General features: G+C 38.4%; 1 protein-coding gene across 3 annotated transcripts in view; it reads right to left on the minus strand.

Annotated features, from left to right (window-relative positions):
- Positions 1 to 3882: 3882 nt before the first annotated feature.
- Positions 3883 to 19697, minus strand: part of LOC121904435 (EGF-like repeat and discoidin I-like domain-containing protein 3) — a 119652-nt gene continuing 103837 nt past the window's right edge. For 2 of the 3 annotated variants that reach the window (XM_042422188.1, XM_042422190.1), the window contains 2 exons: positions 13911 to 14066; positions 3883 to 4332 (listed from right to left, as the gene is read on the minus strand). In XM_042422188.1, the coding sequence (XP_042278122.1) occupies positions 4183 to 4332; positions 13911 to 14066 (306 nt within the window). In that variant the 3' untranslated portion in view covers positions 3883 to 4182. Of the gene's footprint in view, positions 4333 to 13155; positions 13524 to 13910; positions 14067 to 19697 lie in introns of those variants that run through there. The other variant, XM_042422189.1, reaches the window with a different exon arrangement.

Consider the following 19697-nt stretch of genomic DNA (forward strand, 5'->3'; position numbering starts at 1 on the left):
AAATATGAAGCTACCGCCAGCTACAGGTTTGCTTATAGTGACTAGTTACTTCTTAGAGTTTCTACTGGTTGCCTGGCAACTGGTCCCAGCCAGTGCATAGTCCCCTGCAAAACCACAAATTTTCAATTTTACACTGTGGTTGCTGTATTTCATAAACAACCGAGATAAATGACGTGTTCACAGATTTTGTTACCTTTAGATAGAGCCAGGCTAGCTGTTTTACCCCTGTATAGGCTAGACATTGTATGCATGTTGCTGTCCATTGTTGTGTGTGTATGTATATATTTTTTTTAATTTTTATATATTTTTATTCTTCTTTTTCCACCTACTTTCCTTCACATAATAGCTGTTTATGCCCACTTATCTCTCCTTGTACTTGTTTAGCTGAATGTATGTATGTGTCTCTTTCTGTACATTGAATATGAGTACATTGAGAGCTGCTGGAAATCGAGGTCAAATTCCTGGCAAATAAAGCTGATTCTGATTCTGGTTTCTATGCTGAGCTAAGCTAATCACCCGCTGGCTCCAGCTACATTTTGAGACAGATCTTAGTGGTATCAATCTTCTCATCTAACGCTCGGCAAGAAAGCGCATAAGCATATTTCCCAAAATGTTGATCTATTCCTTTAATGACTCATCTTTAGCTAATCTATAAAGATGATCAGCAAGTCAGAGAGGCCTATTATTTTTTGAACGGCATAAGTATAGCAGGCAAAGAACTTGTCATAGCAACTATTGTAATTGCAACTTCATAACAAAAGTAGACAAATAAAGGTAAAAGAAAAACAGTGATGTTAAACAAGACAAGATAAAAACAAAGGTGAATATTGATAATTTCCTTCATTTGATGTTACCTTCTGCAACACATTCTATGAATGCCTGATACCTCAGCTTCAGGCTACAGTAGGTGGACTTCTCATCTCATCAAGATGAGATGAGTGAGGCTAGTAAAACAAACTTATCAAAAGGGATAGACAAAATATAATGAACTGTATAAAGATTAATCATTTGAAGGGATTAAGAGAATAAGTGATCAGACATTTAAAGAAAACACACCAACCACATCCTTTTCACAGATATGTTTTTATTTGTCAAACTGAAAGAGCTTTTGTTTGAAGCATCATCTTTTTTAACTGTACACAGTTTCTCGCTCTCCTCTGCCGGCTTGAACCTAACCAGCATTATAATAGGTACTTTTTCTAGATAGTGATTGACACTCAGACTGAGCAGGTAAAATGTGAACAGCTGACGCAGAAATACAAAGACAGGATGAGTTCCCACTTTGCTCCCCTTTTTAACCCGTGAGATGAAGTTTTACAATGCACAAGACAATCGACGGTGAGTACAAAGTAAAGGCTATTAGATCCTTATGATATGCAAGAACATAATGTGCCTGTGGACATCTCTGTTTTACTGTACAGTTCAAACTCACATCATGCAAACTTCTTCAAAGCTTTGTATCAGTGCTCACAGGCAGCTAACTACAAAGATCGCTCAGAGCAGATGCCGGCCAAGATGAAGGTATTTGGCAATAAACAATTGAAGTCAGAATGGAAAATGTCATCTGTGAGGAATAATTAGTTTATGCTTATCCTGTGTTTATGAACCTAAGGAATGACAGTCACTGATTCACACCAATAACAATTTTCACATATTGGTAATCTACAGCAAAGTCTTTCAGTGGAACTTACATTAAAGTACAGATTTGGAGTTTGGCAACATAACACAAGTAAACTTTCCAAGATCATCCTATGTTTAGACACATCAGGGCCATTATAGTATATTGAATTATATCATATTGTAGTTTGCCAAATCAGAATACATTTGGCTATTCAGTTCCAGTTATCCAGATAACAATCAAAGCTGTTTTGTTTTCAGACTTCATACAGTTACTTGTCAACTACAACAACATCCATGTTAAAGGTAGGACAGCTTAAAATGCCCTGGCATACAGCAATATAAAGTAAGCTCCAAAACATTTGGGTGGTGACAAATTTCTTGGTATTTTTTTTTTTTTCTTTTCTGTGCTTTCTGTCATTTTGGGTGTAAAATTAAGTCCATAAAGTTTTGATTCCGAAGAACTTTTATTCATGAAATATAAAGTGAATAAAATAACAGTGGCACTCTTGTATTTTCTATCTATTCAGGGAACTAAAATTACTTGGAAAGGTTGAAGCATTAAATTACCTTTTTTCCCTCTTTCAGGCTGTGCTGCAATCTCAGAAAAAATGTATTGTATTTCTACAATATGGAATGATTGGTTAGTTAAGTGACTGAAAGCTAACAAGTCTTGAGTCACACAGGGAGCAAAAAAGTAGACACGGCTCCCTTCAGCTCTCATTTTAGCATGAGAGCTTTGGGAAAATTAGTCAAGAGTGAAAACCACAAGAGTAATCCAAGCCTATTTTCAACCCATGTAGAACCGGCTGCAAGGTTTGATGCTGCTGCAATACCTAAGTTACTTGTTTACTTCCATTTATTCAACCAACCAAGCATTCATTTACTGCAGGACGCAGCCAACAGCAGAACCCATACAGTGAAAATTGCATAAACAAAGTGTTCTGACGTATACAGTATATTTATCCCTTGTAACATTAATGTGTCTAAATACTTTGAGCACCCTGAAACCACTTGAACATGCAGAGAGCTGCTGTCATGTCATGAGAAAACACCAACAAGTTACATTTTAAACGTTTCATTGCTATAATTTTTCATCCAGTAAAATAATAAAGATCTCTCCCCCTGAAATAAAGACACTGTCCATGTTTAATTTGGAGCGCTGTACTATTACTGTGGTTCATCATCATCATTGCAGATTTGAGATAACATATATTAATATATAATTTATCTTGGACATTTACTCTCTTTTGAAAATAAAGAAATTAATTAGCGGTTATCATGTCATATCAAAGGGATTACAGAAAATAGAAAACTGCTTTTAATATTCAAATTATGCATGAATGTCAATGAATTAAATAATTTCTCTGACTCATTTGACATTTCTTTTAAATAATCATACACAGAAATCTTAAATAGGTGGCCAAAAATTATACATTTGTGGGTTGTTATCAATGAAATCTATCCTGAGCTTTTTAATTGATTCACCTTAGATCTCCAAGACAACACAAGGACATTAAACACAGATTTAATGAATCTGACAGCTGAGACAGATAAATCTAAATAAATACAAAAAAGGAACAAGCACAAACAATAATCCAAATATCTTAGAAAAAGTATACTGATAATCAAATAGACACAAAAATAAGAAAAAAAAAGGAAACTCCTTATGAGAGCATTAAGACATTTCAACTAGAGACAGCCTATATAAGCCTCAGTGTCTGAGCTACAGCATCACTTTTAACTGCAGCGTTTGTTTATTGTCTCACATATCAGTCATCTTCAGTAAGCTTTTGCAGTGTGTTGTAATGTTTCAGAACTATTTAAAAATGCACATAAAAATAGGTCCCTAAATCAAAGCCATTGCTCTCAGGGCAGCAGGTTTTAAATGATTTGTCATAATATACATTTATAATTCACGCACCATGCAATTTCTTAGTCTTTTACATATAATACAAGAGCATTAATAGTGTTTTGATTGATGTAGTAATGCCAGTGTCCATCAGGGTAAAAGCATGGCTTGAGGAAGTGTAGTTATCAAAGTAAAAATATATTTGATAATGTGATAACGTCTGATCTCTACATGGTATTTTAGACAGTTTAGTTATGGAATGAAGTTGGTTAATCATGTCCAATGAAGCACGGCAGACAGAATTCACATCTTTGTTAAAAAGTGACACTGTACAATAGCTTCCATGGCAACAAGTTAAAACCACAGTGACACCCCCCTTTCCAACCCCCCCACCCATTCCCCCCAACCCCACCTTTCCCATATATATTACAGAAGTTCATTCCAAACAGGATGGTAAATCTTGAGGAGAATAAAAAGACACGTATCACGCTTTAAAGAGTAAAAGAAAAGACAAAAGTGGAACAGGGGCAGGTTTAAATCATTGTACAAAAGAACAAACAGCAACCCACCAAAACCGAACACTTATTCTTGAAAAATCCATTGGAAATCAATTTCTTTTTACAGGTTGCACAGTTTATTTTTGAAATACTGGGTGAGATACTCCAGTATGCCAAGGAACGGGGGGGGATGGCAGAAAGATGGAGGAAAGGGCTTCACTCTTCCTCTGTGCATCCAAGTATTTCTGCACGCAAAGTGATCCTGCCATACCATGACCAGGGAAGGATCCGGATGAGCCGAGCGTAGATGGGTGGATCTATCACGTTCTTTCTGTGTGTGTCGTTGTCAAAGTTCCCTTGGAAGACCTACGGAAACAGAACCAGAGAACATTATTATTCTTTATGATTAGGATTCTGCACAATAAAAACAGAACCTCTAGTCAAGATTTTGTCTGATTGATGGTGGTTTCTCTTCAGAAGCAAAGCACCAAATAAAAATTTTAAAAAAGTCTGTAAACTGAATTTTATTGCTGCAGCACTATTAAATGGATTTTTTAGATTTAAATATGGAATCAAATAAAAGATCTCCAGACACCCCCACATGCTTTTGGAGTCAACGTTTTGCGGAAAAATATATTCAGTGAAAAATCACATGACCGAAGTCTCACGGCTCTCTCTATTAAAAACCTCACGGAGAACATTGTCTCACTTTTCCAGCCTGTTACATCGAAGGCCTCATGCCTGAGCAGGTACCGAATGAAGTGCAGCCAATCAGGATGTCAATTCAAACACTGCCAATACCATTCTCTCAACTCAAACCTATTCTTGTTACTTTCCTTTTATATTCCACACATGCAAGCACATCAACAGTTTCCCCCAGGGAAAATTGTGCGTTGCTAGAGCAGCACAGCAGGAAATCCCACCTTCACAATTAGTGACATCTTCTGTTGCTTCTTACCGAGTGGCTTTATTAACTGGCAACTGCTTGTTGCTCTTGTTTTCCTTCAACTATGTTGAACATTTTTTGGTTTTTCACCTTGGCAATAAAGTGAAGGCTTTGGTGGCTGCCAGAAATGTTGCTATAAAATCTCTCTTGTATTGGCTCGTCATGTAGCCACTGGGATGTCCTACTGAAAACACAGTTTGTTTTACCTCAAGCTAAACATTATTCTTGTCAAGAGACACGTTTCATTGTGTTTGCACCCCTTTTGTACTAATTCAACTGAAGCTACAATATATTTAAAGTCTTTAAACAACAGTGCAAGGGTTAACTGACTACCACATAAAAACAAACAGAATTGTCATACTGGGATGTGAGCTCTACTGTTGATTATTACAAGCTTTGTGTTTGTGTGTGGTTAATAGACAGTAGAATGAAGTATATTAAGAAGAAATGTATCTACAGGGAATGCTCCATTGAAGGATATGATCATTTCAATTAAGCAGACATGATTGTGCCTGCGTAATTGGGATGTAATGGGATTCACTGTTGTGCGGAATGGAAAATCAGTGGGTCAAATCCAAACAGGTGCTGGAGACAGGGGCTGACCTTTTCTAGAGTAAACCTCCAACTGATTCTCTTTCAATTAATCATAGGCACTAGTTTGGATTTAGACAATCAAGACATGATCATCAAGGTTTCATTGTAACAAGTACTGAAACAATGGCCATGCACCAAAACCACATAAAAGATCTTGTAGCAAAATAGTTGAGAATGTGCTTGATTGGACAAAACATTCACACAGTTATATACAGTATATATATGGTTTATATCCTATAATAGAAAGGGAGAAGAGCTTTTAAGATTTGAGTTTTAGTGCTTGATGAAGGGGAGAGAAATTTAGTCTTGCCATATTTTGAGCATACAGTGGGAGGTGTTTGATGATTAGAAGAGATTTCAGGTTGAGTGCCTCTTCTAGGATATACTGCCAACTGGAAGAAATCATTCACATAAATAACCTAGTGGTAATTATAAACAGGATGATAGGGATTGACAATAGGAATTGGTCAGACAAATTGTGTTTAGTGTGTCAACACAATTGATTACACACAGTACAAAAGATCACATAACATTTATAGGCACACTGATTTTTGAATGAAACATGCAATAAAATTGAATATATTTCAAACCTGTCCAGAGACAACAAGAATATTCCATAAATACCCTGTTTTTCAGACTGCTGAATCCTACTTTGAAATGGAACCAAGAACCAAAGTATAAGGCCTTCAGGATAATGTAAACAATTATTAACATAAGATAAATCAGTTTTCACAAATAATATTATGGCTTTTGTATTTAAAGAGTAACTTAACACCCCCTAGATGGATAGATATCATGTCGTTAAATATGTTAAAATACTAATTCACTGAGGTCACTTCAGCTTAATGTTGCTGAAAATCTAAAATAACATGACTGGAAAGTCCATTTTATTTTGAACCTAATGCCACTTTCATTATTCTAAAACTAAATTATTATAAAATGAATCTCAATAAAACACATAATACGTCTCAATAAGGATTTAGTATTGCTCAGAGTATACATGTAAGCTGTAATATAAAACATATGGTTTACAGATGCAATAAATACTCTCATGGGCCATTTGGCTATCCAGTGGCAGCTGGATATATAAGATGTAATTGTCCCTGATCAATATGCGAAGATGTGACAAGTAATCAAACCTCTACCTCCTCTTCCTAGTATGTGTGTGTTTGTTTCCATTAATATGACGTATAATTCTTTATTCAGTATGTTTGGTCCTGTTGTTCTCTGTCATTTTCAGTGTTTTTGTGACTTACTCTCACAGCGGGCTGAAGCTGAAATAATGTGACAGGTGCACTCTTTCATCACTTTCCTTATTTCACATGTCTAATACAAACGAGTGCAGGCCACCTTTTTATACTACATTCTTTTTCATCATTTTCCTCCTGCAGTGAAACCCATTCTCTCCCCTGTCTTTCTCATCTATATTGTAGCATGGAGCTTAGGCTGGAGTCAGACAAGGTCTCCATCTGCAGACAAGCAAACAACACAACATCACATGGTTCTCTGCCCTCTGTCATTTCAGCCCTTTATCCCATTTCTCTATATATCCTATTTTCTTCCAACAAAATTATAATCCCAATTAAAGTTCTTAAGAAACTAACGGTTCATGTCATTAATGTTTTAATGTTGATGAGTACATGAAAATGACTTCCCTGTATAGTGTGAAGACGTAATTTTAACACGAATGTGTAATGAATAGACCATAATCAACTTTGATGAGTTTCAGTTGAATCTGAAGGTGATAATGTCATTATTACTGTCTGTATTATGAATTGTTGAATCAACAAGACTTAATATTGGTAAAACTTCAGTTTAGATTTTATGGTATCAGCCAGTCTCAGTTTTCTCTAGTTGTGTTGTGTGTTGTCTTATCTACTTATTGTTAAAAAAGACTCATCTCAACCCATTTCTAAATTACGATTTATGCAGAAGGTATAACAACAGTATGGCCTTAAGTAGCAGAGCACTGAAGTAGTGGTAACAGCTGATAACAAAGCAGCATGTGTGTTCGAAGTTTTTTTTTTTTTTTTTCTAATTGCATACTGCTTACATTATTTGACAACATAATATAACTTAAATGAAGGCAGTCAGTCAACACAGAACATAAAATTCTACCAGTTTCTGAAACTATTCTGTGTTGACCTCGTCTTTTCACTTGTTATTGTATTTTAGAAATGCAGCATTTGACATTGGGAAGTGAGAAATGTGTCACTTCCTGGAGTGTTGCAACAACTGAATTGTGACAAGAAGGGCACGTGATAGCACAATATAAAAGACAGGCCAGGAAGGCCATAAAAGAAGCAGCTGATTGAAATATGACAAGAATCTCTCCTAGACCGTCTGGGGACCTGCACAGAGTCAGAGGCAATGTCTCTAAAATAAACTGTCTGGAACAGGATATGTGAAAAATCACATTAAAAGGACAAACAATATTAGAAAGAAAAACCAGAAAAAGGATGAGCAATGTGATCAACGTATCCTCAAAAACAACATATTGGCAAACAACTTTATATGTATAAAATAATTCAGGCACATACACACAGGAGTGAAAATAGTGAAGAATATGTCATTTTGACATGGAGTGGCAGGGCCCCCTGTACATAAATTTTATAGATTTTGAAAAAGCCTTTGACAGCTTAGATAGGGAAGTGCTCTGGAAGCTCTTAGGTCACTATGGCCTACCCTCTAAGATCATCAACCTAATAAAGAACATGTACCAGGATTTCAATGGCCGGATGATCTGCAAGGGGAAACTGTCAGACACCTTTGCCATCACAACAGGGGTGAGGCAGGGTTGTCTTCTTTCTCCTCTGATTTTCCTCATCGCCATCGACTGGATCATGAGAAGAACAACTGAAAATCAACAGACAGGAATCCAGTGGACCTTGTTTACACAGCTTGAGGACCTTGATTTCGCAGACGACCTTGCACTAGTCTCTGAAAACCATACACACACGTAACAGAAGACAGATAGGCTACAGACTAATAGTGACCAGCTTGGACTCAAGATCAATACCTGTAAAACCAAGACCATGAGGGTAAATCCGAAAACACATGATCCAATCAGCAAGGATGGAGGAGCAGACAGGGACATTGAGACACGCATCAGCAAAGCACGGGTAGCATTCAAGATACTCAGGCCAATCTGGTTATCCAAACAACTCTGCAACAACACCAAGCTACGGATCTTCACTACCAATGTGAAGACTGTCCTGCTCTATGGCTCTGAAATGTGGAAGACTATCGAGGGCCTCACAAGCAAGATCCAAGTGTTTGTTAACAAATGCCTGCACTACATCCTCAAGCTGTGGTGGCCCACCAAAACCACAAATGAGGAGCTCTGGAGGATAACAAACCAGGAAAGCATAGCTACCACCATCAAAAGGAGAAAGTGGAACTGGATAGGGCATATGCTGAGGAAGGACTCAAATAACATCACTAGACAGGCCCTGGATTACAACCCACAGGGGAAGAGGAAAGCCGGTAGGCCGAGAAACACCTGGAGATGTTCCACACTCCAAGACCTGAAGAACATCGGAGTAAGCTGGCAAGAAGCAAAGGCCCGGGCCCAGAAGAGAGTGAGATGGTGAGCTCTGGTAGATGCCCTATGCCCCTCAACGGGGTAAAGAGGATTAAGTCAAGTAAGTCAGATGCAGGACATTGCCTTCAAACTCAGTGAACAGTGTGTAATGTGCTGCCATCTTCTGTCATTTCCCATAGCATTTGTGATAGACAGAGGTTGTTGCCAAGTAAGTACTGTAAGCCACACAAGCTTGTCTTGACAACTATTCAATAGGTTGCTATGAGACTGTGTATATACATTCATGGTCCCCAGAGGATTAATCCCACTGACTTTGGTGATAATTTGACTTTTCCTCTCGTGCCATCAGCAGGTCAAAGTTTTGCTATGATATACCTCAACATGATCAACTTGATCGCCTGACTTTTTATCTAGAGCCATCATCTGTTCAGACATTAAATTTGTCCAATACTTTGGTTTATGCTCAAATAAATGCAAAACTCAAGACATTCCCATCAACCTCAGCTGTACTTTGTGTTTAGTACTGATTAGAACATGTTTGAAAGCTAACATGCAAAACCACCACAGTGTACATGGTGAACATTAAACATGCTAGCATTATCATTATCATCCATGTTAGCATTATCATTGTGAGCATGTTAGACTCTCTGTTGTTATAATGTGACTTTCCAATGATATTTTTAACTCAAATTTTCTTTTATTTTCAAAGTTGCCAACATGTACATAATTTAAAAACATCTGAACTCTTTCTGTGGATCCAATTTGCACCATTTTAGGCTTTTTTTTGTTACTGAATGTGCTAAAATTATGTATTTGGCTGCTGTAAATGATGGCCTCACTGCACTGGAACTGAATGTTTTATTGAGCAAAGAAAATGAGGAATATATTTCATGTGTGAAAATCCAAATACAACGATACTGAGAAAATAAAATTCAGATACAGCAGTGTATAAATGAGGCAGCTGCTGCAGCTAGAGTCCAACCTGCTGAGCCCAACCTGTGGCCAGCCGGCATGATAGCAGTAGCATTAGGACAATAACGGAGAAGGCACTGCAGTTGATAGTATTTGTGTTAATGAACAACCAGTGGCAACTGAAACTGTTAGTCTATGTTGAATTCTGTTGACAAAATCTGGCAGTACTGTTGATAGTGAAGAAAAGAGAGAAAAACAAAAAACATCCAGCCAAGCAGACTTGTAGCCAATCTGAGTGGCAGCAGCAGCATTGAGATAAATTCTTTGGCTACTTATAAACACACACCCTCTGTGTTTTTATTTCTTCTAGTTTTTAGTTTGTAGTCAAAAATGTGGGAGGTAGCGAAGGCTACATCTCAGTTAATCACCCCCAAGTATAATTATATCATCCAACGGTTGAAGCATAAGAACACATTTCTCTGTGTGTCTTCAGACTGACCCAGCAGCGACAACTCTGCTCCCAACTATTGATTTTGCAAGCTGGTAGAGTGACGGGTACACATTACTAGAGGAGGTGTTGCATGCCTCTGGAGATACAACACTGCCCAAACTCCATTATTTAAACCTGCTGCACAGGTCAAGAGAGCGGGTCACTCAGATCTCTTTGCTCCTTGCCCTCATGTTGCCTGAGTCCGCCGTGGTGATACCAGGAAAACACAGCGACATCTTCACTGAAAGGTCAAGAGTGGCCTTCCGGCTAAGAAGTGGCAGTTACACTCACTCAAACTGAAATGCACAATGAACCTTTTCTTCTAAGAGGCTCTCAATATATTATCTAGGTAAGCCTTGAAAACAATATTTTCCAAAGCTGTCGAAAAAAGAAGATATGCTTTTGTTAGTAGCTAATCTTCAGATGATTGTATTCGCAACTATCTAATGTTCTGTTACCCTCTGACCTGGAGGGAATTGAAGGCTCTAATGGCTAATTAACCCTGTGTCACCTGAGAGAAACACTATTACACATAAATCAATTACTTTTGTGCTTGATTGCCCCCATCAACTGACTGTGTAAATATTGACACCCAAGAAAGTGCAGTGGTGCAGGACTAGGCAGAGTAGTGACCCGGGTGTGGAAATTGTGTGTAAGTGGGAACGCAGCCGAGCCGATACGTTTGATTATTGAATGTATCCTGGTTTAATTATATTTAAACAATAGACTATGTTGTTACTTGTCTCAGTTACAAGTGCGGTACACAGGTATTTGGGATTTGTGTGTGAAAGAAAAGGCAAACAAGGCACTCTATGGATTTTGTAGAGGGATACTGAGGTGTGTGCCACTGTGCCTTGGCTTGACAACATATGTATTCTGACAGAGCCTCCTCTCTCAATCTAGATCTAACTGCCTGCAGCCTCTGCCACACAGGAGCTGGAGGGGAGAGCTGAGAAGAATACTTACAAGTCTCCACCACTGTGCCCGAACCAAACACCCAGACATACCCACACATACACACACACACACACACACACACACACACACACACACACACACACACACACACACACACACACACACGTACACAGTATATCCCTGCCAAGTGAAGCATTGTGGTGTGGCAGAAGGAGCCTCGGGAGTCCAACAGCCAAATGTGTCCTCTAGCATTAATGGCTGCTTCAGCTGACTGAAGGGGGAAAACACCTTGAAGAATCATACATCTGAACAGCCCCTTGGCTCTGTCTAGGGACAAACTGATTGACATTCTCAGAAGCCTTGCTAAACACGCCTGCCCTCTAATACAGAGCACACACACACTCGGATTGACTTCCTATCCTTGGTTCTGCTCTGAATTATACAGCAATAACAACACAGGGAAGGCTATAGACGATGATAGAAAAAGCTTGCATCTAGTTTAAAGAGATTTTAAAATCCATGGGTAGCTGGACAGCAGTGCTGAGCTCCATTGAGTTGCCTCTGAAAATGAGATTTAAAAATAAACCATAATAATATTAGGTTCCTGAGATATCACTGGAACTCTTTGCTCCTTCCCTTTGCTATCTCTCTGGAAGTCATCCAGTGCTCAGTATTGAGATTGCTTGAGTGAAAATCATGCTGAGCATGCAGTGGCGCGTATCCAAAGATCATCATGGGTGTAAATTACTCAAGGAAGGAATTTGAACTGTAGATATGGGAAAATATTCCTGGGTATTGGCTAAGGATAAGGAGCACAAATTGATATCTGGCTATTGAAGGGTGTTATTTGGCTTAACATGGTACTGTCATATTTCAGCTTTAGAGCTATCACATTGAGCCAAACAAAAGAAAAGACCTTCTTTGTGAAAATCGTATTTTGAAATGGCAGTGGAAGTTACCACAAAACCCTCTACAAACTGGAGTCTGTTTTATGAGAACGCCAGACATCATAACGGATGCTTTTCTGCACACAGAGGAAGGCAGAGACTGCAGTTTAACCATGTAATCCAATATGTTGTCAAATTTAATACAACATTTTTTAAGTTAATGGAAAAATATCATCAAATGCTTTCAAATTAGTTTATTAGTTTCAAATTTGAGGAAGAATTTTGAATAAATAAATAAATTTGTGCCAATATACTGTATATTGAAGATTTAATCTAGCAAAATCTATATCAATCCAACGTAACTGTTAATCACATGTTTTTCTAAACTTGTATTCACATCTCATACAGTAAGTTGCATTTACAATTTTTATCTTTGTCTGCTCGTTTAATCTCTGAGTGGTTGCTCAGCCACGAAAAAGGATTGTACTCAAGCACAAAGACATTCTGTCTGCATCTGGATATCTTACATGTACTTAGATTTGAATTATCTGTGCAAACCTTTCCACTTGTTACTATAAATTATACACAACTAAATATCTTTCAGTCCAGAGGAGCAATTTTCACACATTCAAAGTGTTACATTTGTTTAATGGAATAAAATGATAATTCCAATTTAAAACATTCCTTATGGGACCTTAAAATACTTTTACACTTGATTAGCAGTTATATTCAAGCCGTAAATTAAGACTCTGCAACAGATTATACAGTAAATATTCTATTGTGGCACTGTAAAATACTGTAATATGGACTGATTTCAACAACTCACCACTATTTGCTTATTGTGTAATTTCTATGTAGAAATTTAACTAGATCTTGGCTTCTTGATTTTCCAAAGTCATAGGCATCACCAATATCCAAATAAGCAGATGAAGTAGTGCTTATCTTTCAATAACACAGCAAGAGAGAGAAGTAAACACCACCTCACTTGCCACCAGTATCTGAAAGACAAGGGGCTTCAGCTTCAGCTGTAACCCTGCGCCTGCAGCTCTCCTGATATCAGCAGAGAGACTGCTGCAGCCCTGCACTGTCTCTGTTGTCGTGGGCGATTGGAATGGACATGTGTACTCCGTTGAAGGGCCGTAAACAAGATTTTCAGCATAGCACTGGCCAAGCCTGGTTGACAGCACAGACTTATCTGATCCCAAACCACAGAGAGGCAATAGGAAAGACCAGGCAAGCTCTGTTTGAGCCACAGATAAGGGGATGCTGAAGGGAAGTGGAAACAGACAGGGTCCAAAATGAACATTTTCACACTTAATACCTGTCTTTTTGACATTTGCTGCTTTCTATTTTTGTCTGCTTGACGATTCTGTTCTTCCTGTGCATTTCTCTGTCAATGTTACTTCTCTCTACCCAGAATGCTCCTTTCCTTTGTGGTGTGATATATAATTCAAAACGTAAGTACTAACAGTGTCCACAAGCATGCATTTATGATTCCACTGTACTTTTCAATATAATTGCTTTGTGTATATGACAATAGTGAGTTTTATCTGGATATGCATTCTTCTTAGTTTGAAAGTTTTGGTGGATATAGTTTGAACCTGTTCAACTTGTGTTTGTTCATAGATGTTAAGGGATGTGAAAGCTGCTTACCTTGTCCTTCTCCTGTTTCTCATCTTGATATACATTCCACCGCTCTCCGTCATTACTGTACGCCAGTTTGTATGAGCCAACAAATTGGACATGGCCAAAGTCTTTAGCTCCCTGAGTGATGATACCCGTGATCTTGGTTGGCACAAGCAAGTCGACCTAAGAGAGGAATGGGCCAAAAGAGAGAAAGGAAGAGAAAGAGAGTTTAATGAAAAATGTCATTGCTCTAAAAAGTTAGCTATTGAAAAACTGTCACAGTTGCTAAATATTCACAATCTAGTCAGCATTTTTTCTCCCCCTTTTGATATCATCAGAGAATTCACTGTATAAAGACACCAGGCACAAGAAGTCAGTTTCAATTATTCACAGAATATTGAACAACAAGGCTAAGTCCGCAACCTCGCCTCAGCAAAACAGAAATCGCATGCAGCAGCAGCAGCTTCTGAGACCCAGACTGCTCCATTTGGGTTAATTTTTAATAGGTTCGTCATTTGTCATTTGTTGCAAACAATTTACAGCGCAAGGGTGAGAAGCAGTAAACATACAAACCTTACCTTTATTGACATTTTATCATTCAATTATGCTTCATTATTTAGAAAAGCACACAGAGAGTAAAACAAAGTTAAGCTGAATCCCCAAATGCATGATCACAATTATATGTTAAATAGGACCACCACATTTACCTGACACACTCTGCTCTGAAGAGAACATAATCTGCAATTATGTCCAATACAGGTCAAGCTTTGTCTAAAAGAGATTATTTTTCCACTGCGTTAATTATGTCAAATGAATAATGTATGTGAATCATACAAATTAAATAGAAGTTAAGATGGAGACTTTGCCTACTAAGATGAGCAATCAAGTGCAGTGAAGAAAAAACTCCTTATGTTGTAATGAGAGATCGGGGGAGAATTATAAAGCAATAAGTCACTCCTACTGATCTCTTAAGAATAAAGCAGAGGGTGTTGTAGAAATACTTTTTTTCTGTGGCACACTGAACAAAAAGTTTACTGTTGTTTTATGTACATTACACCTTTAATACTCCTAAATATCAAAGGATATGACAAAATAAGGATGTGAAATTTCAATCATTTCACACCTGTGTCACTTTCTTTAAAAGAGCATGCTGTTTAATACTAATATAAAAACATGTAAATGATTGATACGGCATTGTCTGGCACATTTTCAATCCTTAAAATGCTAAAAGCCTTAATGTCAGTGTAAAACTGCCTCACTTATCACTACTGTACATCTACATAACACCAATAAGCAGTCAATAAAGGATGAAAAACAGGGTGTGACTCTGCATTTTGCTGTCATACGGGAAGATAGTGGCAAAATTTAGAAGCAAAGAGAGAGCAAGAGAGAGAGAGAGAGAGAGAAACGTACGCATGAAGATTTATTTCCACTGCTGAATATACACAACAATGAGGCAACATACATCACACTGATTGGCCAGGTCATAGTCAAGTTTATTTGTCACATGTAATCATATAAAGTACAATCACAGTGAAAAATAATTCTGCCAGTTCCTTCAATTTGTACATTAAAAAGTATATAATAAAATAGGAATAGTAATAAATATACGAGTATGAAAGGAGAGGGAGGGGGGTATCTGGTACCTTCTTCCCGACTGCAGCAGGGAGAAAAGTCTGTCATCTCGGTGGTTGGGATCCTTAATGATTCTCCTAGCCTTATTCTTGCAATGTCTGGTGTAAATATACTGTGTCATACTGCTCTGACAAAACAAAATAGGGCCCTGCGTAGATTAAACAAACAAGCAAACAAGCTGATATAATGCATGAAGTATGGCTCAGTTTCATTCCACCTCCTCGTCTCAACATATTGCCGAACACCACAGCACATCACAGCACATCACGCCACACTTTTATTACCTGCAATATGTTACAAACCCTGAAACAACCATTTTTTTCCTCAGTAGTGATGTGAATGAGCTAACTCACATAGTTTTCATCTCTCATAAGGTTTCAACATTGCTCCCGAGCTCCTCTTTCCTCCCAGTTACTTTAAGATTGAGGATTGCTCCCTCGGTATTAGAGGGGCCTTCTTAAATGCACACCCCCTGCTGTGTACACGAGCAGGCATAGACCTGGGTCCTGACATACATGTAGACAAAGCCATGCTTAGCGAGTACAAAGCAAACTCTTGGCGTTCTAAAACGCATCTGAGTGGATAAACTCCCAGTTATCCATTTGTTAGATATTCAGCTAATGAAAGTAGGGCAAAAAACATTGAAGTTTGTGTGCTGCATGACGACAGACATAATGTAACTCTTAATAGTACTGTGGTTATAGGTATGCAATTATGCAGATGCTGCACAGTATGTATGCGTGCTTCATTTGTTGTGAATACACTATAGTATTCATGAAGTTTGTTCCTCAAATGTAAGCAGCCTTTGCTTCCCTTTTTTGTGTAAAGTGGTGCTCATTTCTGTTTCTGAGGGCAGCTGTACAGTGGCAGCAGTGTGGAATATTTCCCTCTGATGTATATGAATGCCTTTAAACAACAGCTCTTTTATACTGACAATAATGTCACAACAACCACCTGGATAAAGGGGGCAGAGAGAAACAATGGTAGGGGCTGCTCGGTTGATTTAGAGAGCCACGACACCTCGCATTGTGAGGCTTTGATTATGCTCCAGCTGCAGAACGTTGAGGTAATCTTGTTCTACCCAAACAGTCGAGTCTGCCACCAAAACAAAGGCACGCTTGAAAGGGGAACCTGTAATTGCTGTCACAGGTAGCGGTCAAAAAATACGACCGCCCCTAGCGACGCCGGCTCTCAACACTTTGATGGCCCAAACTAAATTAGGGAGTGAGATAAGCTTGTTAAAGCAAGGCTGCTCCTCAAACCTCCACCTTTTGTTCCTTCCTCCATCACACTCTCAACCCCATTTCCTCCTCCATGAGCTGTTAACCCAGACAGACTAGGAGTGTGTAAAGTCTTTGTAGCAATCCCTGAATGCTTGTGGCGAGAATCAATTTCAGGATTTTGCTTGCTGTGACTGAGATTAAAAAACAAGATTCATGTACATCTACTCTAATCTTCCAGTTTTCCCAAAAATACAGCTACATATTCATAAGGGGGACAGGGTCAATTACTTATTTGTACTTCTATTTGATGGCAGCATGCAAAGGGGCAACATTTGTGCACTTCTGCCAGACAAACACTCATCTCCCGGGCTCATTAAGACAAGTGTTGGTGTTTAAATCGCATGCCCCTATTTGAAGTGGCTTTTCCATTACAGGATAAAGAGATTAATGCAGTGAGAAGCGGCAATATAAGGAGCCGAATGAGGCCCAGTTTCCTATTTTATGAATACAGCACATGCATACATAGCATCCCACTGACATTCCTCCTCCAGCTGCACTAATTTATATGTATGTGTTGAAGACTTATTTAATCTTCACAGCCTGTGGGAAATGTGTGTGTGCATGTGTATGAAGCATGTTTTCTGTATATTCTTCTAGGTTACAGTGCAGAATTTTGAACTGTGTGCACAAAACTCAGAGACATGAGGAGGACATTGCTATGGCCCATCAACACCACAACAGGGCAGCTATCGTTAAAGCTTAAAACTGTAGCAGGAGCTTGAAAAATACCCTGTTCCACTGCTTTTCTCTCCACAGGAAGTCTTTAAAAGCCTATACAGAGGGGCTATTTTTCATAATGTGCTGAAATGCACTACAACATGCAAAAAGCTTTACAATGTAAACAACATGTGATAATGCCATAACACACTCATTATCATGCTAAATGTGACATTTTAAACAGCAAAAGGTCTGGTAAAGTCTTCTGAGAAGAACCATGTTACAACAGATAACTTGCTAATAAATGCTACACATGAAACTATTTGTATTTGTGAGACCTCAGTAACAAAAAATTCAATTTATAATTCAAAACCAAACTCTCATATTACAGTGCTTATTGTGTTTCACACAACATTGCGGCACATATATTCAACTACAACAACTGTAATGGGACCAGATCTATGTGACTCTGAAGTGACATGATTCAAAAATAGCCATGTTCTGTTCTGTCATTTTTTGTTGTGTATGTTTGTGAGTGAATGTTCATGTACTGTCAATCTTGTGATAGGGAAAAGTGCGAGCTGTTTCACAGGCCCTCTTTGAGAAGTGACCAGACTGATTCTGGGTCCTGTTTGCATGAACCTTTACATGAGATGTCAGATTTGCCTGATGTTTGAACATAATATTATATTACACATGCCAAAGCATCCTATCTTGTACTCCAGCAACCCTTACATCTTCAGAAAAGTCCCTTAACCCTGTAGGAGAACCCAGGAACAAAAGAAAAGTTGAATTCTTTCAGAAACAGGATTTCTTTTAGTCTCACAGTCTGTCTGTGTAGGTGCAGGAACATCACACACACAGACCCAATGACCTCTGACCTAAAGGCATAAGGATGTCAAGGAGACATGAACAGGACCTGTGCCTTCCTCCACCAATTACTTTGTTTTTCTTTTCAGATACTGCATCAACCTGAATGAACCATACTCCCTTCTTCTGCTAGCTCACTATCTTTTAAGTCATAAATTTGAGGAGAAGCCACATTCCTCTGAGTTGCTCCCACTCCTCCTCTCTCTGTTTAAATGCACAATGAATGTCTGAATGGGTAAGAAAATGCTACTAAATGTATAAATATATATGTATCTTGACTTATCAAACATAGAATTCCTTCAATTATTTGAAGGTCAGTTTTCTTCTCACACAAAGAAATTAATTAGTAACCCAAGGCGTTCCCCTAAAGAGTGCCAAGGGTCCTTTTTTCTTTCAAAACACATCTCCTAGACTATAAAAAAGTTTAGAACTCTTTGTCTGGGGCTCTTCTGCTTTTTGGCTTGGTCCCTGTCTTGCTGACCACTGCTGCGGTGTCTCCTGTGTTTTTTTTTTTTTCTTGGCCTTGCTAGTCGTGATGGCCAATGTTGCGTTTCAGGTGTTGTCTTTTCATTTTTCCCGAGAGATACAATCTCCAGAAAGGAATTCTCAATTAAGAAGAAAGACTGCACAGATGCCTGCACCACTAGCCAAGCTACGCCGGTTGCTATTTGAATAATCCATTATTTTTGTAATGTCCTATTTTTATTGTGTAGTTACATTTTTAAAATACTTTTCCAAGTATTCTTCTGATTAGTTTAGATCTGCATGCATCCAACTCTGCAGCCTGCCATTGAATGCACAGAGACCAGGACACCTCTCTGCTGAGTGTGTCCACTACATAGCCTCAGCTAGTCTGAGACTAGATTCATCCTCCTGAGAAGCAGTGAACCAAAGCTGTTTCACTGAACCTACTGCAACGGTTCTCCTCTGGCTGTCACTCTGGCGACCCGAGGATAACCCAGTCTGCTTTGTCTTGCTTGGTGCTTTCCGGGAAGTTCGCCCATCAGCACTTGATCACCACGGAAACAGTAGGAGAATCATCTTCCATGCTTCTGTCTCAGAGTTGATGCAAGAGCTACTCAAAAATTAAATTGGTATTGACTGTAGTTAGAATCTTGGTCCCTAATTGTGTTTCTGACTCATTCTTGATAACATTAATTCATTAAATCATTCATTCTGTCAGCAATAACTTGTTAATTTAATTTACTCATTCATTCATGCATCCATTCATTCATACTAGTTGTCTATATGTATATATGCTTAGTGTTTTCCATTCATCCCTATCCCTTGGTAGTTCAATAAATATCTTGAGCCAAGTCGTTGTGCCTGTGTATTCCTTTATATCAGAAAATGGGGGTCCCTGTATTGT

This window comes from Thunnus maccoyii, chromosome 9, assembly GCF_910596095.1.
Source record: "Thunnus maccoyii chromosome 9, fThuMac1.1, whole genome shotgun sequence".
NCBI lineage: Eukaryota > Metazoa > Chordata > Actinopteri > Scombriformes > Scombridae > Thunnus > Thunnus maccoyii.